This window comes from Juglans regia, chromosome 10, assembly GCF_001411555.2.
Source record: "Juglans regia cultivar Chandler chromosome 10, Walnut 2.0, whole genome shotgun sequence".
Lineage (NCBI taxonomy): Eukaryota > Viridiplantae > Streptophyta > Magnoliopsida > Fagales > Juglandaceae > Juglans > Juglans regia.
In genome coordinates, this window is record NC_049910.1 from 12,678,983 (window position 1) to 12,704,877 (window position 25,895).

Genomic DNA, 25,895 nt, shown 5'->3' on the forward strand with positions numbered 1-25,895 from the left:
GCTCAACTCACCCACTACCTAAAATGCCCACAGAAACAAATCACCAACCCATACACATACCTCCTTCAGAAACTGAACAAACTGACATACAACACACCACCCAGCCAACTCAAGTTCAAACATCACAGTAGCCCTTATGTTTTATGGTGACTCGGTCGCAAATAGGAATAATTAAACTCAATCCAAAATATGCCTTAACCTCCTCTATATCTTCAACCAATGTCCCTCGAGAATCTCATAACATACGATCTGCTCTTGCTCACCTTGGGTGGAAAGCAGCAATGGATGAAGAGATTGAGGCAATTCACAAAAATCAGATTTGGAAACTTGTTCCACGTACCTCGAACATGCATGTTATTGGGTCTAAATGGGTGCTCAAGCCAAAACTCAAACCCGATGGTTCGTTGGATAGACTCAAAGCTCGAGTTGTGGCAAAAGGATATCATCAAGCTGACGGGTTGGATTACACAGAGACCTTCTCTTCAGTCATCAAACCTGGAACTATCCGTATTGTCCTCACCATAACACTTGTTCAAAACTGGCCCATATGTCAACTTGACGTAAAAAATGCTTTCTTACATGGTTTAATTTTGGAAGAAATTTTCATGGAACAACCTCTAGGAATGGCTGACTCGCAATAACCAAAACATGTTTGCAAGCTTCAAAAGGCCCTCTATGGACTCAAACAAGCACCTCGTGCTTGGTTTGATAGGTTTAGTGCTTTTTAGTTAAAATATGAATTTTTTTGTAGTTTAGCAGACCCATCTTTATTTGTTTATCATTCTAACCTTGGGACACTAATTTTTCTTCTTTATGTAGATGATATGCTACTAACTGGTTCCTCTATAGCTCTAGTTTCAACCTTTATTCAACTCTTGAGCTCTAAATTTGCAATGAAGGACTTGGGGTTAATCCATCACTTCTTAAGCATCGAAGACAACAAATGGTCTTCATCTTTCCCAAACACACTATGCACTCACCATCCTTGAACGTGCCAACATGGTTGATTGTAAGCTAATGAGCACACCCCTTGAAGCAAGAACTAAGACCTCGAAAAATGAAGCTTTGATGGAAGACCCAAGTTATTTTAGAGGATTTGTTGGTGCTTTACAGTACCTAACTCTCACACGACTAGACCTCTCATATAGTGTTAATTATGTGTCTCAATTCATGCATACTCCCACTCTTGTGCATTTAAAAATGGTTCAGCATATCTTAAGATATGTTAAAGGAAACTATTGATATAAGATTACACTTTACTTCCAATACAACACTTGATATTTGTGCTTTTTCAGATGCAGATTGAGCGGGATGTCCCTCTACAAGGAGATCTACCACTGGATACTGCACTTTTCTTGGAAAAAATCTCATCTCCTGGTGTGCCAAAAAAACAACACACTATCTCACGATCCAGCACTGAAGCAGAATATAGAGCCATAGCAAACATAGCAGCTGAACTCACATGGAGGACATTTATCCTCAAAGATCTTCATGTTTCGTTTGCCTCTACTCCGACTCTCTACTGTGACAACACAAGTGCTCTACATATGACAATTAATCTGGTGTTTCATGCTTGAAGTAAACACATCGAGTTGGATTCCATTTTGTGCACGAACGAGTTGACCTTGGACTTCTCACCACTAAACACATCTCCACAACAAATCAAGTAGCAAACCTCTTCACCAAACCAATGTCAAAGGCTACTCTCAATAACTTTCAAAACAAACTCTGCCTCCAATCTCGGCACAGTTTGAGGGAGGGTATTAGCACATCCCAGCAACCCAGCTTGATTTGTGGGATTCAATGGAGTGAAAAGGTGTCTCAAAACTATTGGAGAAATAAGGATGAGAAATCCCGCAAATCATGCAATGTTGATGGAGAGATGTTGAAGGATAAGGAGTCTCAAGGGGCAACGGATTCAATCCAAAATGGTAATTCAAACAAGATAAGGATCTCCTAGGAAAGAGGTGAGCATATCTCGGATTCAACTAAAAATCATCCACCAGCAATATTTGAATTTCAAAGATGATAACAAAAGCAAATCATGGAGATCTCAGACTTGAAGCTGTCAGCACAATCTTTTAGGACTTTTTATGTTATTTGTCATGCGATTTTTCTTGTAACAAATTATTTATTTTTCATATTTAACAGTTGACATTACTCTTCTGTAAAATGAAGTTTTGTAGTCGAGTGTTCATGTTGAATAACAGAGCTGCAGTATTTCCATTACTATTTTTTTCGTTTTCTCATCCGTAAGTAGTTATTCAAATTATCTAAATGACCATTTTAACGGCCTTGATGGCTACTTCGAACATTATTTAAGATCTTACATGATGTTTTTATTTTTATTTTTGAGGAATAAGTTGTTTGAACATTTGTAGCATCAATTTTGCGAGTAATAATGAAATGATCTTTGAATAATAATGAAATAGTTTGAATTCAAATATTTTATTGAATTTTGAGAAATGAGAAAAAAAAATTGAAAATGGAAATAGAAAAAATTGAACAAAATCTCATTTTTTTGTTGTTTTTTGCCCATTAGGAGATTACCAGATTGCTCTGATATCAGATCTTGCTGGGTTTTCCGAGGAGCATAGAGATTGCAAGAATAAAAGAATGAATTAATCAATACTGGTCCATGGGGATTAATCTACAATCGAAAATTAAGAAATAGCAATTCTCTTTCAATTCTCTCATTTCCACACAATAAGGTATATATATATGCATATATATATATATATATATATATATCAACTCCAATGGTTCCCACAAGTAGAAGCATGAAATTAGATGAAAAAGAAGGCTGCAATCACAGAATTATTCCAATTACAATATGGAGAGCTCATAATTAAGGGTTTTACTATACATCAATCACTATTCACCTCCACACCTCATACCTGACAGTTTTCTTTTTTTTTTTCACAGGGTGTGGGGTAGTAAATAGTGATTGATGAAAAAAATTATTCCATAATTAAAAATCTCACCATGTTACAGAAACCCAATGATAGAAATTTTAATCTCACCATTTCATTATTTAAGCCAGAGGAAAATAGAGTTGATAATGTTCATATTATCATTTGAATTCAATCACAACTTTCCCAATATTAGTGCTTGTGAAGAGGGAGCCTAAGCTCTCCAAGTAGCTCTCGATTCCATGGTAGATTGTGTACTTGGAACTAATCTTGCCCTCTTTTATGTAGCTCTCCATTTCCTTTGCAAAATCCCCAAAACGATCCAAATATGAACCCACCAAAAACCCTTCCATCCTTATCTCTTTACCTACAATATTCAGGAGATTTCTTACCCCATCTCTGTCCGTCCATTTCTGCATCAAACACATAAGCGGGAAACTTTAATATAGAGAATCATAAATATTTGCATCTCAACTACTACATGTTCATCCATTTTAAAGGAATAATATATGGTGACTGCAATGGTAGCATATTCATATGTTTCACCTTCTTATATTGAGATATCATGCCACAGATTGGAATCCGTGCATGCTTGTTAACGTGGTTGAGCACAGCCTCAAGCATTTCACCACCAACATTGTCAAAATATATATCGATGCCATCAGGGAAGTACCTATAACATTTAAGATGGATATATATATATATATATATATATATATATATATATTTCGAGTTCTTCAAATAAGATTAGGGAATTGATATTTATAATGATAGAATATGCAAGTTTCGTACATTCTCTTTAAAATAATTAGATAAATCTGGATTACCATGAAAAAAATCAAATTTTTAATTGTAAATTCTATTTTTTTTAAAATGAGTATGCGAGACTTGCAAATTCTAAAATTGTATCTAGCATTCCTCAAAATTTTAATATATTTATTTGAATTCAGCTTATCGAGCACTTTTTATTAAAAAAAACTAACTTATTTTCTTTTAATCAATATAAAATATTTTTAATTTTGCAATAAATTCTAAACATTTAACTATTCATCAATCAAATAGTTTTATTACAACCAAATAGTTTTTATTAAAAATAAATCTTATTAATGGACATTTTATAATATAAATTAACTTGAACTTTTAAATTGAAAAAGTAATATATAAGAACTTAATAAATTAAACCATTTAATATATATATATATAAATATATATATATATATATATATATATGTTTATGGATAGATCATAACATGATAAGTCATAAGTCCCAGTTCCGTAACATATCATTGTTAAATATAAATATTTATGAAGATATTATATATAGCATACATTACTAAATAAAATAATGCTAGATAGAGTATTGATGTGTGCAAGTCTCCCACATTTTTTCATGTAAGTGTTAGATTATATAGCATACATTTTTTCAACCAAGCAACATGTTTCTCGTTCCATCCACTTTTTGGCGTTTTTCAATTATTTTAAGGAGATGTTTGGATTCGAAAATGACTTAAGATAAGTTGAGATGAGTTGAGATGGATTGTGAATAGTAATGAGATGAGTTGTGAATAGTAGTGAGATTTGTGAGTTAAAGTTGTTGAATAGTAATGAATAATAATGAGATGAGTTTAGATGAGTTGAGATGAACTGAGATGACTTACGAATCCAAACAAACCCTAAGGATGTTTTTTTCTAAATTTTAAGGATGTTTTTTTTTTCTAAATTCCAAGTAAAACTAGGTTGATAACTTACTACAATACGTCAACAGATTTGATTGTTGCATCAAATCCTAATAACTAGTTATTCAAATGATCGAAATGACCATTTTAATGGCCATGATGGCTACTTCGAACATGATTTAAAATCTTACATTTTTTTTTAGGAAGGACTCGTTTCGATACTTTTAAGTAATTTAAAATTTTGTGATTAATAATGAAATAGCTTGAATTAAAATATTTTATTGAACATTTGAAAATGAGATAGAAATAATTTCATATTATTTTTTGTGAAAGAAAAGAGAAATGACTTAATATAAATATATATATATTTTTTTAAAGTTTGAAAAAGTATATTATTGATATTTTTGATGTTTTTATCTTATTGATTTTATGTATTTTTTATGTATATTATTGATGTTTGTATCTTATTTTGAAACTTGTAAAAGTTATAATGATTAGGTAACGATCAGATGAAAAATTTGAAAATTTGAAATTGAAAAATATTTCGTATTTGAGCAGAGGTGTAACTAGTCCGGTTCAGTCAGGTTTGAACATATTTTATAACCGAATCAGTATACACCAGTTTTGAGAATTGAAGAACCAATATCGGACCAATTCATCTCCAAAACTGGTACTTTCGATTTTATCGAGTCCGATCCGGTTCGATCTAATTTTACCAGTTTGCCCAATGTACTAGCAAGGTCGAGCACTTAGGAAGTCAAGCTCGGAACAACAAACCAATAAATTAAAAAAATTGTCTAGATATAAAAATTATATGCAACAAAAAATTAGAATTCTAGTAAAGCTATTATAGTATATGTACATTATTTATAAGAAATCATATTATCATATGACGACAAAGAACGTATGGCGACAGATGATAAGGATAAAAAGTTTACGCTGTCAACATTCTTAAGGGGGCAGTTGGCCCCAAGATCATTTTCATGACGAAGTTGGTGAGAAAGACTCTGACAACACTGCGATAGTTCATGGACAAGACTGGTGGTTTCATCAATGCCAAAGATACACTTAGGGCCTTTATAGCCGCAATGAAAATCAAGTTAGAGCAGGCAAAACGAAGGTCCAATAGACCAGGTAGCGAAAAAGCCTTGGAGAGAGCTAAGAAGAGCCTACACGACCTAAGGCGAGACGGGAACACATCCTCAAGAGGGCAGGGCGCCAAGCACACACACGCCAGTTTGAACGAGTAAGTGGAAAATGATTTAGGCACCCAAGACAATAATGACCGCAACTAGAGAAGTTGCCGCTTTTATACCTACCATCGGTTTGAAAGCCTTAGGACTGGAGACCAGTGTTTTGGATTTTGTACCGTACCAGCCGGTATGGTCGAAATTTTCGTACCGTACCAGCTGGTATGGCCGAAATTTTTGTACCGGCCGTTTGAGGCATTTGTGGTGGAACTTTTTAGAAAATGATTTTAGAAAGGTTGACAAAAATTACTGTTCTATTTAAAAAATTTTACTTCCATACCCAGGGTGCAAAACTCTACATTATAAAATAAAACATGCTTTGAGAATAAAAGAGATTTACAGCAAAAAATAGAAAAAATAAAAAAGGTCTCTCATACATTTAAAACTCTCATGCCTAGACTTTTGTGCTCTTCTCCTTGGGCCGTGTCCTTCATGACGTGTTCTACTCATTTAATTCCTGTGGGGGGAGGGGCATACATAAAAACTAAAATGAGTCGAATACTCAATAAGCATTACTTCATACCGTAAAGATATAGCAACATAGGATTTCAGTTATGCATTCATCACTCATACGTACATACATACAAGACAATAAGCTCACACTCATTTTGGAAATGTCACTAGGTGGGGATTCTACTAAAAGAGACGGTTTTCTTTTCGTAAAATATTTCTCCTGCCAGTGCCTTCATTTATTAAAAAGTCTGAAGACTCGTGCATTCTTTTATCACTTTCCATCGACTTTTACACACTATTACGCCTTGTGTGTTAGGATTAGAGGATCTATCTTTGGACCCTGATTTCGCTCGTGGCCGTGGATTGGGAATCCATCGATCTAGGAGCAGTATTGGGTGCATTACTAGCACTAGTTACCTGGCATTGCAATCTGCCCATTCATTGGTACCCTCATGCATTCGTTCGTTCATCATGGTTGTTACGTATTTTCATACATCATAGCATTCATTCATTCAGTGTTTTCTTCCATTCTTTCATTAGTAAGTTCATTCATCGAAAAACATCATTTAAAGGCATAAGCATAAACTTAAACATCATATCATCGAGACATCATTGGAACCATCAGTCCATGGCATCCATAAAGCATACAGTTCATAGGGACATTTTAAAACACTTTCTTTGCATCGCTTAAAGTATTGGTTCGTAAAAGCATGAGGCACAAGCCTCACGTTTTCATTTTAAAAAGGCTACATCCAATATCTACTATATATAGTCATCCATCACATGCATACAATTAGATACTTAGTTTGCATAAAAAGAGGCTACCAAGAATCGCCATTACGTATATATACTTGAAGACTTATACTTAGCATGTTTTCATAAAAGCTCGTACATTTTGTAAAGCGTTGTAAAGAGAAATATTTTCTTTTGGTTTCTTTCATATATTTAGAAAACTATAGAAGCATATGACCATAATACTTACCTAGTCTCCATGCAGTCCATTCATGTGCGTGCCAGACGGCAACCAACCTACATGCATACACATAACCTTAGGGTCATTCTCTATCTAGTACGTAAGCAACTAAACTAGAAATATAACTACACTTCCCTTGGAAACACTCTCCTTCTATCTCGGGCTCTTACGTGTCCTTTACTATGCTAAAACCTTCGGGAATCCACTTACGGTCACTACCTTTTCCAAACTCAACGTCCTACTTCGAGTGCTTATCCACTAGAGTGAACCCTATAATTCACCTTAGAATTAAACACTAGGACATTCATCTTATTCTTCTTATTAACTTCATCCCGATGCATGACTCAGACCGACTAAGTCACACATTCCAATCATAGACAATACACACGTCACTTCATACATTTGAGCCTATGCTTCCTCATCATTATCATCATCCTCATCCAAGCATATTACACGACTCTAAGCTAACTCTGAGACTCAAACATCGTGTACCTATGCTTAGAACAGATTACCCATTACATATGATAAATCCGTCTGGCACATGTGTTTAACCAGATTACACATGTACCCTACTTTTTAACACCTACGAGCAACATATAATCCACTAATGTCCGCCTGTGTAAACAAGCTCCATATTCCGATACCAGCCTTATCTTAAACTCAACTAGCATGACTCTTCAGGCTACTCATCCAACCACATAGTTCAACCCAACACTTAACACGAAAAGATTCCATTCACAACTACACTTTACGTCACGTCACATAGCTTGAGACTACTTCCAAGCTACACCGTGACCTTGTCATGTCACCTGGCATCCCGAAACGTCAATTCTATGTCAACTCCTTACTCATCACAAGTACAGTTCCTCACATACTCTTGCCACATCGTGACATCCCGTCACATTCCCGCTACGTCACTCTTACACAATTTCGTCACTTCACACGTACAACACCCATAACACTGCTACACGATGACACCCATCATAGGGACTACCTGTCACATCACAACTACTCCGAGACATTGTTCCACAGTTCTCGACACTTCACACGTACTCCCAGACATAACACGGCTACACGGTAACACTAGTTACTAGGACTATCAGTCACATTACAACTACTTTGGGACACTGTTCCAAAGTTCCCGACACTGCTTATCATGCTCTTCAACTATGCATCCATCCATATCTTCACGAAATGCCACACGACATATCACAACACCACATGAAGTACACCACGTGTACTCCTTTCACATCACACTACGCTACGAGTACACTCCACGAATACTCTTCCCATTCCACACCATACCCAGAAAGCACACTCCACGTGTACTCTTCCCATTCCACACAATCTCATGAGAGTACACTTCACGTGTACTCTTCTCATCCACACTACGTCACTCAGAGAACATTCCACGTTAACTCTTTCTATTCTACACAACGCCATGAGAGTACACTCCATGTGTACTCTTTCCAATCCACACCATGCCACATCACCACTACAACACATACTTCACAAACACACTTCACCGCACAGTCCACAACATGACTACATAGCACACTTCCCAACTACCATTACTGCCCATTTCCCAACAGTATTACACAGCACACTATGCAACTACGCCCAAGACTTCACATACACGACCACACTTCACATCACCACACTACACATCAAACTCCACAACACAACAGAGTTCATAACCAACTTCACAATAAAGCTAACGAGGGATAGGGAAAGAGAGTTATAACATCGTCGAGATAACTCGTGCGTTGCTCACTGTCCAGGACAGCCAGTGGCATAAAAAGCCACTAGCTTAGGCGGTGATCGTTCCGTCGTGGTCACTATTGTGACCTTACAATGGCACTATCTTGGGAACCGGATTTAGGGTTCTAGTGGGTGGATCTAGGCTATGCGAGGGTGGCTGACATGGTGGACAAATCGCGAGTGGCTGAGGAAGGGCCATACGTGGCTGCTAAACCTATGTACGGTGGCGGTTAGCCACTAACAAGGGTTGTTTTGGGCATTTGGGGGTTGTTTGGGCATTGGCTAGGCTATTAGGCGTTGGGTTAAGGTCCTACGGTGGTGGCCTAGTGGTGGTGCTAACGTGGCACACGGCAGAGACACGATGGCTAGTGGAGGAGCTTGGGTCGTGGGTCTCAACTATGGAATTGGAAAGGGGAAGTTAAGAGAAGCATGGTTGAGCATGGAGGCTTGAGGGAGGTGTGATGGAGCTGTGGTGGCAAGGGGAGGTGACACGATGGCTGGAGGGTGGCAGATCTAGGCTAAATGGGTGGAGAAACTCATGAGAGAGTGAGGGAGCGTGTGGGGGCTCGACTAGACATGGGGAGGCTAGGGGGCGGTCGCTGGTGAGAGAGAAGGCTGATGGTGGTGCGGTGGCGCGGTGGCATGGGGGTGGCTAACGATGGTGCTATAGGGAGAAACTTTGTGTGTGGGTCTAGGGAGGAGCTATGGGCTTTGGGTCAAGGGGAAGAGGAATGAGGTGGTCATGGTGACGTTGTGGTGGTGCTCAATGGGGCTGGAGGCTGGCGACAACGACACATGGTGGCTGGATGGGTAAAGAACCCATGTTGAGAGAGGTGCTCGCGTGAGGGAGAAAGAGCTATAGTGAGGGGCTGGGTTCAGTCGGGGGTGCTTGCTGGCATGAGGGGGAGCTGTCGTGGTGTTCGGTGGCCAAGGGTGGTGCACAGATGCGCTAGGCCGCTTAAGGGAGGAGATCGGGTGAGGGAGAAGGGTTGTTGCCCGAGTGAGCTGAAGGAGGGAGTAGAGAGAAAGAAAATGAAAAGTGAGAGGGAAAGCTAAGGGCTAGGGTTTTAATCCCAACCCTTTACCTTAGGGTTTTCAAAACGATCTAACGATGTGATTTAAATACTGATTTGAAAATGCATAAACACTAACTTAACTGAAAAACACTGAGAGGAATTAAGATAGAATATTATATCATAAATTTAAACTCAACTTTAGTTTATAAAATAATATTCTTTCATCAATAAATAAATGATGAAGTTTTGCTAATTACTTTTAAGAGAAGAAAACCATCTAATTAAATAGAGTTTTCAACATAATTTAAATCTCATAGTATTTTAAATAACTAAAATCATTTGGATAAAATGATCTTCTACAAGTATAATATTTTTGGAGCTCTTCAAAAATATTATAATTGTCTTACTTAAAATCAAATTAGGTCAAATAATACTAAAAATACCTCATATAAATATTTTCAGGACATTTAAAATATAAGAGGGTTTTGAAACACTGGCCGTACTTTAAAAATCAACTACTAACATTAAAAATACGCCTTTGAGATTCGGCACACAAGACGAGACTAGCGATTATTAGAGAGAAGGAGCGGACTGTTACATCCTCCCCTTATTATAATAAATTTCATCCTCGAAATTTCCTAACCATTAGAGATAAGGAGGAGTAGGATGTTATACCCTTTCCTCCTTATAATAAATTATGTCCTCGAAATTTGCTTTGACCACACATTAGAAACCCTAACATTTTCCCGATTTCAACCTAAATAACTGCCTAACTTTTAGGACTCAAATGTGCTTCAGGAGTCAGCATGTATACATCCTTATTTGATATAAATTTGTAGTCCTTTAAGAGATATTTACAATGCATCAAGAATCACATCAATTGGATGTGTGAATAGAAAGTTATGATCAAAACACTAAGGTATGTACAGGTTGTCCCCTAGCGGACTTGGACTTCATGCAGTTTCTTTTTGTGATTTATTTCTTTTTTTCTTGATCCAAATTACTCTCAAACCCTGCAAAGAAACATATTTATGCATTAAGACTCATTTTAAGCACAAACTTAAGAAAAAAAACTTTATTCTAAAACAACCTATAATATGCATGAATTATTTTACTAAAGAGATAAATGTGTAAAACTAAGCTATTGTCACGCTCCTAAGCCGAGCAGTGCAGGGGGAAGCCTTAAACTTATACTTATCAATCTCCCCTCATGCAATCTCAGCAGCCTTAGTAAGGGAGGTGAAGGGTACCCAGAAATCGGTGTACTACACAAGCCGAGCCTTTCATGGAGTGGAGGCGAGATTCTCCCGAATGGGTATGTTGGCCTTCACACTAGTAACAATAGTCAGATGCTTAAGGCCATATTTTCAAGCTCACCGGATCACGGTTGTGACAGAAGCTCATTTGAAGAAAATACTGCAAAATCCAGATGCCTCTAGTCACCTAATAAATTGGTTGATCAAATTAGGCGAGTTTGACATCGAGTACCTCCCCCATAACACTATGAAAGGGCAAATTCTGGCCGAGTTCACCAAATTCCAGGAAAAATTCCAAAACGCACCAATAGGAAAGCCCTAATAGGTCTTCATTGATAGTTCATCCTACCATTCTGGTCGGGGAGCCAGAGCACACATCACAACGGACTTTGGGGAAGAACGCCACTGCACCATAAGACTCACTTTCAAACCAATAATGAAGTAGAATATGAAGCACTCCTAGTTGGGCTTTCCATAGCTTTAAGCGATAGGAGCTGTGGAAGTAGAAGTAAGAGTCGACTCCCAAGTGGTCATTAACCAAGTTTTAGGAGAGTTCGCAGCGAAATGAGAAAGACTAAAAAAATACTTGCGGCTAGTGTGGGAGAAGCACGATCATTTTCAATACTTCAACATCCAGCAAATACCATAGGGAGATATCTGGGAGGCAAACAAACTAGCACGAATTGCCTCTGGACAAGAAAAGTCCACCCTACCAGAAAAAACGATTATTAGAACAATAAAAGTTCCTACCATCGGGATTGGAGTTTCGAAAGTATGGCCAGAGGTGTGTCTCGCTGGAAGAAGCTCAATACATACTGGCCAAAACCACAAGGGAGTGTGTGGAAATCATTTTGACGGGAGAGCCTTGACAAGAAAATTCATGAGAGCAAGTTACTATTGGTCACACACCCTCAAAGATAAAGAAAAATTCGTCAAGAAATGCGTGAAATACCAATTGTTCTCACTAGTAACACACTACCTGACGTCAATCATGTCGCCCTGGTTGTTTGCACAATATAAAATCGATCTCAGTGGCCCTTTGTTCCAGAGCAAGGGAGGCATGAGGTTCATGGTGGTCATCGTAGATTACTTTATCAAATGGGTGGAGGTTGAAGCATTGGCGACCATCACAATAAACAACATCACCAAACTCCTATCGAAGGTTATCATGTGTCGATTTGGCATTCCTTGGAGTATAATCTCAGATAATGGATGACAGTTTGATTTAAGCCATTATCGTGACTGGTGGGCAGAACTAGAGATCAAATTCAAGTACTCCCCAAGCCACCCACAAGCTAACAAACAAGTCGAGGCAACCAACAAGTCATTACTCGGGATTCTAAAGAAAAAACTGACAGATAAGAAAGGAAATTGGGCAAATGAGCTCCCAGGAGTCTTGTGGGCATACTGAACCACCGTCAGGACACCAACAAGAGAAATCCTTTTTGCCCTAACCTATGGAAGCAAGGCGATAGTTCCAATGGAAGTGGTGATGCACACCTACAGAGTCTAACACTTTTATGATGATTCCAAAATAATGAAAGGCTAGAAGAACACCTGGACTTACTAGAAGAAAAAAGAGAGGAAGTTGAGATTCGAACAGTGATTAACAGGAGAAATGTGAAACACTATTTGAATAGGGGTTAAGCCCAAATTCTTTAACTCAGTGATTTGGTTCTGAAAGAAACGGGATCAACTACACAACAGGAAGGGGAGCTTGGCCCCCGGTGGGAAGGACCATTTGTCATCATCGCCAACAACCGACCAGGGTTGTATCGCCTCAAAGACGCACAAGAAAATGAACTACCACACCCATGAAATACTTCGCTTAAGTGTACCGATGAATGTACCTATTAAAACGGAAAGCCATGAATAAGACTGTTTGTATTCCTCAACTGTGTGTTTACTATTACAGTATGCTTGCTTCCATATACGCAGGCTACAAGTGATGACAGTTTCTTGACTGCTAGACCCTCGCTCTCAAAGCTGAGTCCCTTAACTCATGACGAACTATTGGTGATGACAATCCCTTGACTACCCTGCCTTCACCTTCTAAGTCGAGTCCCTTGACTCGCGGCTAACTACGAGTGAGGACAATCCCTTGATTGCTTGACCCTGCACTCTACGTCGAGTCTCTAGACTCGTGGCAAACTTTAGACGACAACAGTCACTTGAATACTCGACCCTCACCCTCAAAGTTGATTCCTTTGATGCGTGTCGAACTATGGGTGATGATAGTCCCTTGATTGCTCGACCTCGTCCTCAAAGTCAAGTACCTTAACTCGTGGCGAAGTACAAGCAATGATAGTCCCATAGTCCCTTGACTGCTCGGCCTTCACCCTCTAAGTAGAGTCCTTTGACTAGCGGCGAACCACAAGCGATGACGGTCCTTTGACTGCTGAACCCTCTCCCTCTAATTCGAGTTCCTTGACTTACATCAAACCATAGCCGATGACAGTCTCTCAATTGCTTGACCCTTGCCCTTCGAAGTGAGTCCCTTGACTTGCGGCAAGTTACGGGTGATAACAGTCCCTCGACTATCTTGACCCTTGCGTTGGAATTCGAATGTTCCATACTTGAGCAACCGAATTACCCATCACTCGGGGCAAACAAATGCGTGACCAAATGAGAAGGGGAAAATATAAAAGGGATTGGTTGAGCCTATCTCCCACCTAGTTCTCAAAAACAAACTCTGTGCTCGCCCGACGATAAAGGAGGAAACAACTTCCTTAATCATTTCCCTCTTTGCCTCCTAGAGCAATTGGATCTGAGCAAGCGAAACGAGAAAACTAAAAAGGTAAGAAAAAAGCATAATCATGAAAGCCAGGACCATCCAAGGTACTCACATTCAACAAAGCTCGAGTTAAAGAATAGAGCAAGTTACAAGCACACATAAATCAATAGAAGTAACACAAAATCGGTGAAAGTATAAAGTTGCACTTATTATAATATTGTTCATGACATCAATACATCCCTATAAAAAATGAAAATAAAATAAAAGAATAGCAATGTATATACAAGTCTAGGATTAGGAGCTGGATCTCGAAAGGCATTGGGCATCAAATATTTTCCCAAGGAGTTAAGGAATTGGAGTGACTGGCAGTCGGGCTTGAGGGTCTTGAAGTCAAGGGTATTCAGGCCAGAGGATTCTCCATTAAATGGTCCCTCAACCTCTCCGGGCCCTGTTATGGACCACCTTGGCCGCCATAAGTTGAGGAGAGAGCCAAACCAGGTCTTCCTTGAAAGAAATTAGCTCAGATTCCAATGCGGCTATTTGTAGTTCCCGGGAAATCACTTCCCCCTAGCAGAGGCCAACTTGGATTCCAAGGCAGCAATTCGTTGGTCCTGAAATCTAACCCTCTCCTGTTTGCACAGCCAGGATTCGCTGAGCTTCACGTACTTCTCCACCAACATCTTGTGCCTCCTCTAGTTTGTATCATTCTATTTAACCAGTTTTTCCTTCTCGCCCCTAAGACAATCACAATTCAAGCTCAGATCTAAGTAGGACTTCTCGGCCCGTTCCGTCGAAGTAGCGTAATCTTGACAACGCCTTCTAGTCTCCTCCAACTCAACTTCCTGGCGAGCTAGCCGATCTCGCTCGGTATCCCGCTCCTACAAGAATCTGGTCTTGAGATAATAGTGAGCTATCTCGTCCTAAGAGTTTTCTAGGTCACTCTGGAGGTATGCCACATCGTTGTGAAGAGCAAAGACCTTCTTCTTTTAATGACAGGCACGACCGTGAGCGTAGGACAAGGTTGTCTTCGCTTTATCCCTCTCAGTTCGTACCTTCACGACCTTATGATGAGCTTGGACCGCTAAAGACTGCAACACGCGAACCTCTTCTTCGAACTCGCCCTTCTAGTCAACGATCCAAGCTACCAATGAGTCAACTCCCTAAACAGCCCAATGCAAATCAGTGAATGGAGGAACAATAAAGGAAACAGATCAGAGACAAGAAAAGGGAAAGCTTACCGAGGTCAGGAATTTTTTGAGCTTATCAAACGTAGCACGCATGGACTCAACCTGGGCTTGATCAACTCTCGGACCAGATCCAGAAGATCGGGAGCCAGAGGGCCCGAGCATCCCTGTAGCATCAGGCCAAGAGGCTTGCCTCAAGTCTTCCAATTGTTTGAATGGATAAGAAGAAGGGGGAGATGGAGCCCAAGGAGGAAGGCCCAAGCCCGATTGGTCACCGATTCAACCGGGGGGCCCCAGAACATCCCCATCGATCACCAATTCAATTGGGGCCTCGATAGCACCCCCATCAGCCGTCGGTTCAACTGGGGTCTCTACGACAACCACATCAGCCAGCTGCTTTCTCGAAGTCCCTACACCTCCCACGGGAGGAGTAAATGTTATGATCTCCTCCAAAGCCGTCGACGAAGCAACCTTAGGCTTGGAAGAAGTGCTGAAAGGAGAGAAAGTTATGGAGATTTTGTCCTCGCACAGGTCTACAACCAAGGGGTTGTATGGAAAATAACCCTTGGAGTCGAAGGGAAGAGGCGACATCTCGCCACCAAACGCAGTAGATGAGGTGGAATGAAGAGAGTGGGCGCCGCCATCATCGTCATCACGAGGAGCGGGCACGTCCACAACATCCTCAAAGGGCAGACTGGTTTCGTTAGAACTACTCGGAGCAGATTCAAAAAGGCCATCTCAAGCTCATCCTCATCCTAATGAAAAGCCTCGGGCGATCCCTGATCGACTAGAGGGTTAGTGGACGGAATCAACAAAGGCAACGGAGCAAAGCGCGAATTGGACAAAGGACCTTCAGAACCCTTTGTCGTTGCCAGGTCAAACTTTGCCTGCACCAAGATTCTATCAACACTATCTAGACTTGTGGGTTCACATTGAGTCAATCCACCAACCCCCATTGAAGGTCGAGCCCTCAGAAGATGGCTAGAGCCACTAAGAGAGGGGGGACTTATGGACTGCCTCATCCCTAGTACGAGGCTTCTTCCCTTCCCCTCCTGGACTATTGGAAGGCCTCTTTTGGCCGCGAGACACGAACGGCTCCCTTAAGAAGTGTCAGCCACTAACACGTGATCAATCTGGCATCACCAAAATTCGGTCAATGTTAGCCCTCGTTAATAGCGCATTAGTCCAAACTTCCTCTTAGTGCCCCTCAACCTAGAAGTCAACCCAGCAATCGGTAAAAGAGAAGAGGGCGCTCAACGTAGAAAGAAAGGACAACATTCACATAGGCATGCCTCTATTCGAATAATTCGCAGGGAGTCACACCATATTAAATAACCAGATTCGGGTCATTGACAAGAGATCCAGGCAAGAGATTATGTTCCAAATAATGTAAGGTCGCACTTCACCAACTATCACAGGAGACATGACCCAAGAGATAGGCAAGTACAGTAGAATTAAATGCAAAGGCACCTAGAACAGTCAGCAAACACCCCAAGCACAAAGGAAACAAAGGCTCTACCAGGCGTCATATTATAAAAGCCTAATTACAGGTACAATTCAGACTCATGTATTATCACAAACTCTCTCTCAAGAGATAAAACTAACTTAGGCATCGAATGTGTCATACGCCCACCGAGCCTTCACGTTTCTTATATTGCAGGTTTATTAAGTTCATCGACCATGGCGCGAAATACGTCCATAACAGTTCCCACAAGTAGAAGCAGTGGCATACTAAACAAAATTAGATCATAAATAAGGCTACAATCCAATAATTATTACAATATGGAAAGCTCATGATTAAAGATCTTAACATCGCTCAAAAACCCAAAGATAGTAATTGCAATCTCACCATTTAATTACTTAAGCCAGAGGAAAATAGAGTTGATAATTTTCCAATTACGATTTAACTTCAATCACAACTTTTCCAATATTCGTGCTCGTGAAGACAGAGCCTAAGCTGTCCAAGTAGCTCTCGATTCCATGGTAGATTGTGTACTTGGAACTAATCTTGCCCTCTTTTATGTAGCTCTCCATTTCCTTCGCAAAATCCCCAAAACGATCCAAATATGAAGCCAGCAAAAACCCTTCCATCCTTATCTCTTTACCTACTATATTCAGGAGATTTCTTACCCCATGTCTGTCTGTCCATTTCTGCATCAAACACATAAGCGGGAAACTTTAATATAGAGAGTCATAAATATTTGCATCTCCACTACTACATGTTCATCCATTTTAAAGGAATAATATATGGTGACTGCAATGGTAGCATATTCATATGTTTCACCTTCTTATATTGAGATATCATGCCACAGATTGGAATCCGTGCATGCTTGTTAACGTGGTTGAGCACAGCCTCAAGCATTTCGCCACCAACATTGTCAAAATATATGTCGATGCCATCGGGAAAGTACCTATAACATTTAAGATGGATAATTATGTGTTGCAGAGAACAAGATATGCTTGTGGTGATGATACCACTAATTTAATTACATACAGGAGAAAATGTTAAACACTACTTACTTTCTTAAAGCAGCATCTAAATCAGTTTCCTTCTTGTAGTTGAATGCATCGTCATATCCAAAATGATCCTTTACGAGTTTTACCTAAGAATCACAAACAACAAAGATATCAAATTTAAGAAACTAGTAAGAACATCTGACACATGAAGTGAAAAAAGAAACAAGAGAGTAAAGGCAGGACACATGCATTATGTTTTATCCCTTGACCTTTAACAAATTTGGTCAATCCGGGATTTGAACAGGCAACCAGTTCCAACCTCTAAAACTACATGCCACATATACCCTGTGTTTCCACTCATTATTTTTCTGGCTTAGTTGTTCTCCATTAATAAAAATTCATGTGTATTGTTTACCAAGTATTGCAGGGTCGCGAGTCTGATCATGAGAAACAATGCATATAATCCTAATGATATGCCTAAATTTGGCATACAATAACGAAATTCATGTATATGTCGGGAGTCAAGAGCATAACGCAAGGATTCATCATAATATAGGCCAATAATGCAAAATTTTCAACATCAGAAGTAGTTGCAAATACCGTAGACATAATAGTTCCAACAGAGAACTCTAATAGAAGTGCCTTGAAGAGACAAACAATAGAATGATTGTATTTGTCTAGACTTTTGTGGTTCTAGCAATTTGTCGTGTTTGAATGTAACTGGTAGTATTATAATCTGGCACATATTATAGTGCCCTGTGCCCCAGGCCTCTCTTGTTTCCTGATTTGGTTATGACAGGCAAGAATCCAAGAATAAGAACATTAAGAACTCTTTAGACAAGGTTGCTGATAGAAGGGTTTAAGCTTTCATTCATCTGAAGTGCTTGCATGCGTGACACTAAAGCACCATGTATGGTCTCTAGTATTCTTATTAAACAATCTAATATTCCAATTAAGAACTAGCAGCACTGCACCAGACACCGGGGTTGCATGGCATAGGACTAGGGGTGTCAAATCGTGTTAACGGGTCGTGTCAAGACATGTATATTATACTATATAGGTCAACCCTAACCCGACCCGTTAAGCTTATTGTGTCAAAATCTCAAACCCTAACACGACCCAATAACATAACGGGTCGTGTCGTGTCAACCCGTTTTGACCTATTTATGTAAATGGATTGAAACAAACCCAAAATTAACCTCTTTAATCTAATTAAGTTTAACATAAATTTATATAAATATTAAAATCACAATATCTATAAAAAAATATAAAACTAACTACAAGTCTAAAATTACAATCTAAACAATAAAAATATTGAAATTAAAATCCCAATATTTTTTTTTAGGTATAAGGGTATAATTGTAATTTTAACTTTCTTAACCGGTCATAACGGATCATAACGGGTCATAACGGGTTGACCCGTTATCAATCCGTTAAGCTATCGTGTCTTAACGGGTCAACCTGTTTTGACTCGAACCTGTTAAGGGTAAACCCTAACCCGCTTTTATCGTGTCGTGTTCGTGTTGGGTTAATTGATCGTGTCATATATTGACACCCCTACATAGGACATACCTTCTCATCTGACCCGGTGCTACCGACAACCCTGCAACCTTTGAGCTTAGCCAATTGTCCGGCATACATTCCGACCGCTCCAGCGGCAGCTGAAACAAACACATTCGACCCTGCCTTTGGCTCTCCCAACACCTCTATCCCCACCCATGCTGCAAACCCCGGTATCCCTGAAAACACGAACATCAATGAAAAAAGACACTTCAACAATTAATGGAAAGAAAAACAAAAAAAAAAAAAAAACCCAACAACAAAGTTACCTAGAGAACTGAGATAATCTGGCAGTGGAACCCCTGATGCTGGATCAATCTTTCTTAAATGCAACTCGGAAACCATATAATAATCGGCAATCGGAGAGAAAGGATTAAGGATAATATCACCCTCCTTATAATTACTGTCCTTCGACCGAATTACCCTTCCAATTGCAAATGCAGTGATCACCTGCGTACGTTACCGCATTCAAGATATCTGAATAATAAATCATGAGGAATAGTCTTCACACCCAGAGCAGGAACGAAGCAAAAATGTTATGTTTATACTATATATATTTAATATTAAGTTCTAAATTAAAAATATATATATGAAATGAATAGAAGTCATAGATATGAAGGAAAAAAGTAAATAAAAATCATCAACTATACATTCGTAAAAAAAGAAGATATATATATATATATATATATTTTATAAGTTAAAAAAAAAAAAAAAAGATATATAAAACGATCACATTTAATTAATAAAAAATGGCCTCTTTGTACATATAGATATGTGGCAGATCATCACGTTTCACAAAATATAAAATACATAAATGATTTATAAAAACATAAATAGTTCATATCGAATGATTAGATATAAATTATAAGCTTTAGTTTTAGATATTATTTGGTCTCGAGTTTTTAACTTGAATGGTACTTTTAATATTTAAAAGCTCTTCAAAAAAAAAACAAAATGGAAAGAACACTTGTGCATTTATAAAAAGTGACTTATGCATTTTGAGAAAAAGTTGAAAAACACTTCTAAAAAAAAAATTAAATTGAAGTTTTTATTGGAAAGAACCTCTAAAAAATGTTTGAAAACTATCAAGAAAATTTTAAGATTGCTTTAGATGTATGTGTACTAAACTTTAAATCACTTCTAAATATCCATCAAAAAAAAAAAAATCACTTCTAAATATTATAATTTTATAATTAAAAGCTACACAACTCAAAACTCTTTTTTGATAATTATAAAGAGAAATATACTGAAATGATTCTCATAACCATCTTTACACATGTTTTAAATGGTGGGGGTTTTTGTAAATTAGTGATGCTTTATAATTATTTTATAAGTTGTTTTACAATAATATCTTTCATTAACACAACTCAAAACTCAATGAGGCAGTGTTTGTTTTCAGTTACGTCGGTACCTCTTCGAGATTGAACTGTGATAAGTAAAGCCCCTCATCAATTCCAGTCATTCTGGTTCGCTGGTAGGGATCTACGGAGACAAATAGGGTCTCGACGACGACATGGCCGTCCGGTATCGAATCGACGGCAAGAGACAGAGGGAGAGACCGGAGTTTGAGATGATCGGAGGTCGGAACACCTACTGGTGCATAGGCTGCCAAGTACCACTCTTTGCTCTCGACGACGCTAGCCTTCTCTCCGTTGCCACCGGCCATTATGCTCTGTTTCTCTCTCACTTTTTTCCGCGGCTGTACGATGCCGTCTCTCTGTGTGTGTTTATTTTGTGGTGGGTTATCAGGACTCGGGAGAGAAAATGGTCTCAGTTTATAATATTCGGGGATGACGTACACAATCAGATAAGATTATTTTATTTTATATTTATATTACACATTACACATTATTTTATTATATATGTAATATGTAGACTATGGATAGAAGAAGTTTTTTAGTTTAATAAGAATAAAACAAACAAAAAATAAAATAAATTAGGTGCAATTTGTTTTTCACGATAACTTATTTCGAAACCGTAATGACTTTTATACTTGTCTTTCACGATTATTTTAATACTTAATAATTTAGGTACAATTTGGATAATGAGATAAAGTGAGATGGTTATTTTTTTAGAAAAAAACATATTGCATTTATTAATAATAGATATTACAAATTGGACCTGAAATATACATTATAAGCCAACTACAATATTAATAACTTTTCAGTACACAACCATGATTGACATAGTCTAATGCAAACTAGAAACCTCTACAGATCTAAAATATACAAGACAGTACAACTCTGTCAAAGATAGAGTTAATCAAACCACATATACCGTCTAAAACGAAGTAGAGTTAAGTCAAACCCCACACTCTGTCTAAAACGGAGTTGAGGAGACACTCTACAGAAGAAAGTCCAAGAGATTATGAGTTTTTTTTTCTTAAAAAAAAAGACATTACAGAATTTAAAAAACATAAAAAAATAACGAATTACATCTTGAAAAAATATAAATCTACATTTTTAACCTTAAAGGAAAAAAATTACACAAATAGCGGCTATGATGGTGCGTGAGGGCTATGCGCCACTAGGTCTGAAGTAACCAATGGTCTTGGACCCAGAAAGGTCGCGCATGGCGGAAGAAGGGCACCCTGAGTAGTGGCGCGTGGAATACATGCGCTCTCTTTAGGTCACGTGTGTGGCTAGGGGTGTAACCAGTTCGATCCGGTCCAATTTTAGATAAAATTTAAGACCGAACTGGTATGTACCAGTTTTGTATTTTTCAAAACCGATTATGCACCGATTACCCTCCTAAACTGGTACTTCCAGTTTTACCAGTTTCCGGTCCGGTCCGGTCCGGTTTTCCGATTTTTTTAAAATGTAAGTTTCACAATTTGTTATTAAAAATTTATTTATAAAAAAAAAAAATTGATTTAAAAAAACTGTTTTATACTTTTATTAATATATTAGACTATATAATAGTATTAATATTAGACTATTGGTATATTTATAAGTTATATATTAGTATTAGTTATAAATTTTTAGTGATTTAATATTAACATTTTATGTAATAATTTATAAATTATAATAAGAAGTTATTTCATATATGAATATATATTATATATATTATATATAAAATTTCACATAAAAATTTATAATTATATATTATATACAAAACTTATAGATATTAATATTTAATATATAAAAAATATTTTGTATAAAATTTATATATAAAAATATTATTTTTTATTTTTTTTAATCAACCCGTCTGGTCCGGTTCGGTCCGGGCCAAAAAATTCCGAAACCGGAACCGGACCGGAACCTGTCGGTTTTTATATTTTAAAAACCGGTTCCAGACCAGACCGGTTCAAAACCGGTAAAATCGGTCCTGTTCGGTCCGGTCCAATCCGGTTTTCCGATTTGAGTTTACACCCCTATGTGTGGCTCATGCGCCATTCCGTTCTGCGAAACTCTTCGCCGATTTGAAATATCGGCTCCTTAGGAAGCCTGCAGTAGAAAGTGTGGTGGCCATCGGACACCGGAGAGCAATAGATCAACCTTCCTCCATAGGTAGCCCTGAAAAACATCCAAAAATTAAAAAGAAAATGAGAAAACTAAAGATGAGAGAAAAGAGAGAGGAGGGAGGAAGGAATTGCTCCTCCTCTTCCGCCGTTTCTAATCTGGAGTGTTTTTAGAAAGAATGAGGACTCTCACTCTCTCAAATGCTAAGGTCGGCTTTGGTTGTTTTGAAGTGAGATGATTTTGTATTAAATTTAAAAATTGAATAAAAATTATTATAATATTATTTTCTAATAATATTATTGTTTTGATATTTGAAAAAATTGAATTGTTTATTATATTTTGTATTAGAATTTGAAAAAGTTGCAATTATGAAAAGAGATAAAATGAAACACTTTTACTATCCAAACTGAAAACTTAAGAAAAAATATTAATGTTTAGTTTTTTTTTTTAATTGTTCTCGTTCTAATAGTAATTAATGTGTTTATTCCATTATTTTTCTTGACAATTGATACAAATAAAATTTAGAAAAATGATTCATACAATCTTAATGTGTCTAAGATTTGTGCACTCCCTCTAAAAAATAAATTAGTCTGAGATTCACATGAAAATATTTTACTTTTTAATAATGGGTCCTACTTTTTGTTTTTAAAAGAATATGCGAAGATTGAATACCTAAAATTGTATCTAACATTGCTATAAAATTTATACTTACAATTAATAGACCAACACGCTATTGATAATATAAAATAATAATTATATTTTAAACTATTTTTATAATTGTTCAAAGTCTCAAAATAAGTAATTAAATATTTTATTGCTCATGAAATCTAGCATTACTAGTTTATACAGGTACAATGAAATTTGTTGTGATACAAATAAAATTCAAAATACAAATGAAAATTAAAATTTAAAAAGTTTACACATAAAATAAGTACATTTGTTTCTCACTTATTAATTATTGTTTTGGGTACCTACTCACTCCACACCAATCCCAATATAAATAGAAGAAAAAAAAATCTTTTCATTAACTACTATTCACTATCTCACGCTCCACATCTTATGAAAAAAAATTATAAATATGAAATGTAAAAATAAATAGTGACTGATACATAAAATTTCTCTAAACAAAAACACACATGCAAAGACAAAGCACTCAAAAACCAGAGAGGCTAGCTGAAATGAAGAATAAACATATGATTTCCTTTTATAAACATTTAGAAATTAATAAGGGTTGGTAAAAATATTAAACACAAAATGCGCTAGAAGGAGGGCTTGAACCTCCGACCTTGTGGTTAACAGCCACACGCTCTAACCAACTGAGCTATTCCAGCTTTGTTGACATTAACATTAATTGCTATAAGAAATTATAAGAAAAATGAATGCGCATTGGAAAATTAGTATTCATCCGAATCACATGGCAGTACAACCTTCTTTTCCAAATATTTAACTGAGATCTCGTGTTTTCTCACGTATTCTAAGAAGATGAGTCTTACAGCCAAATTGTATAAAAATAATTTGTTATCCGTTAAATCTACTTTATAATAAAAATAATTTTATAATTTAAGGAATCACATCCAGCAATGTTCTTCTATATAATTTGTTTATATCTAGAGTATTTCTCTTATAATAATCTTATGGCACCTGCCTAAAAATGCAAGAAAGCTAAGAAATAAAAGTAGCATAAATAAGCTATTTCAATGATAAGAAAAATTTTACTCATCATCTTTACATCATATATCTATTTTTTTTTATCTTTTTTTATTTTATTTTATTTATCTTAATATGTATGTGGTGTAAGAATGATGAGTAGAAAAACTCCAGTGACAAGGTGGAAAGAGAGATAACCGATTGCGCCAAAATGGTATTAAAAAAAGCATACATATACGTCACATTGGGGCATGCGAGCTTTGCTACTCATCATACCTCACACACCGCACACCATATTTTTTTGTTTTATTTATCTTAAACTAATTGAGTTATTCTACTCATCATCCATATACCACACATTTAGTAAGAGAAATAAAAAAAAAATATGGTGTGTAATAAGTGAAGATGATGAATATAATTTTCAATCCCGCTATGTACAGGTGTATGGACGTGGAGTCCCAGTGCATCATGCTGACGTGACGCATTTGATTAAAAAAAAACAAAAAAGACAGTCGAAGAGAGAAAATGGTGACCATATAGGGTTCCAAAATTCTAAAGAAAATGGAGAAGACACTTGGCTTGCAATCTCAGTCTCTCCAAGGATTAGATAGTCTCTTATCTCACCTAAGTAAGCTCATTTTTTTCTTGGTAAAGGTTGTCAATTATTTCTTTGTTCTTTTCTTGCTTTCGGTGAAGCCTCCCAAAATGTCAAAAAAGTAATAAGCTAGGGACCCACTTTGGAGAGTGGGGACCAAAGCCTGAGGGTGGGTGAAGAAAAAAATTGAAAAGATTCAGAAAGTGGGTTCAAGTTTCTTGGATACTACAAAACATATTTTTGAAGTTGTTGGATGTATTTGACACCCAACTTTGGAAGCTCATAATAATGTTAGCACATTCAACTTTTATATTGTATCTGGTATTTTCTTTCTCTTATATAGCTTGAAATACTGTTGTACTTTTTTTCCCATATATTTTATATCAACTATCTATTTCAAATATAACTGAAATGATATTTTTCTTAAGAGACACGATAGTACACATTTCACACATTTTAGTAAATATTCTTGTTTCTATTTGAAATTGTGAAGATGAAGAAAGAGAAAGAAGATGCATCCCCCATAACACCTCCTCTCACTAATCAATAAACCTAGGTATTGTACACAACACACACAATTGGCGTGTGTTTATTATATATGTATTCACTGCCCATCTGGGTTGATTAACATTATGCTCCTATATGTTAGGACGGGTCAAGACCACTTTATCCAAAATTTTCAAACTACATACGAAGTTACTAAAGTAAAATGCCTCCTACGTGGTTACCACCTTTTGTGCCTCCTCCAAGTGCCAACCCACACCCATGGAACTCTACTTCTGCTGACACATCAAGTACTGTTGCCTTGAGTAGTTATGCTACCTTGCATAGTTTCGCTATACCAATGATGGAACCTCCTCCAATTGCGTACTCATATCTATGGAACAACAGGTAATCGTTGGATGGTAAAGTAGTTCATGTGCTTTAATTTTATGAACTTGAATATTTGGTCTAATTATT

The 25,895-nt window shown here is 37.3% G+C and overlaps 2 protein-coding genes and 1 non-coding gene across 3 annotated transcripts; all 3 read right to left on the reverse strand.

Annotated features, from left to right (window-relative positions):
• Positions 1-3,042: 3,042 nt before the first annotated feature.
• On the reverse strand, positions 3,043-3,579 carry LOC109011622 (NADPH-dependent oxidoreductase 2-alkenal reductase-like). The gene is made up of 2 exons (XM_035694543.1): positions 3,459-3,579; positions 3,043-3,325 (listed from the first exon to the last, which is right to left on the reverse strand). The coding sequence occupies exons 1-2, from the start codon at positions 3,534-3,536 to the stop codon at positions 3,074-3,076; spliced, it is 330 nt and encodes a 109-aa protein (XP_035550436.1). The 5' UTR covers positions 3,537-3,579; the 3' UTR covers positions 3,043-3,073.
• Positions 3,580-16,834: 13,255 nt separating this feature from the next.
• On the reverse strand, positions 16,835-20,996 carry LOC109011620 (2-alkenal reductase (NADP(+)-dependent)-like). Its single transcript, XM_018992904.2, has 6 exons — positions 20,644-20,996; positions 19,502-19,682; positions 19,245-19,411; positions 17,736-17,818; positions 17,500-17,626; positions 16,835-17,366 (listed from the first exon to the last, which is right to left on the reverse strand). Exons 1-6 carry the CDS (start codon positions 20,896-20,898, stop codon positions 17,112-17,114), a joined length of 1,068 nt encoding a protein of 355 aa, XP_018848449.1. The 5' UTR covers positions 20,899-20,996; the 3' UTR covers positions 16,835-17,111.
• A 2,954-nt stretch (positions 20,997-23,950) lies between these two features.
• Positions 23,951-24,024, reverse strand: TRNAN-GUU. The gene has a single exon. It is a non-coding gene; the product is annotated as a tRNA-Asn (tRNA).
• Positions 24,025-25,895: the final 1,871 nt, after the last annotated feature.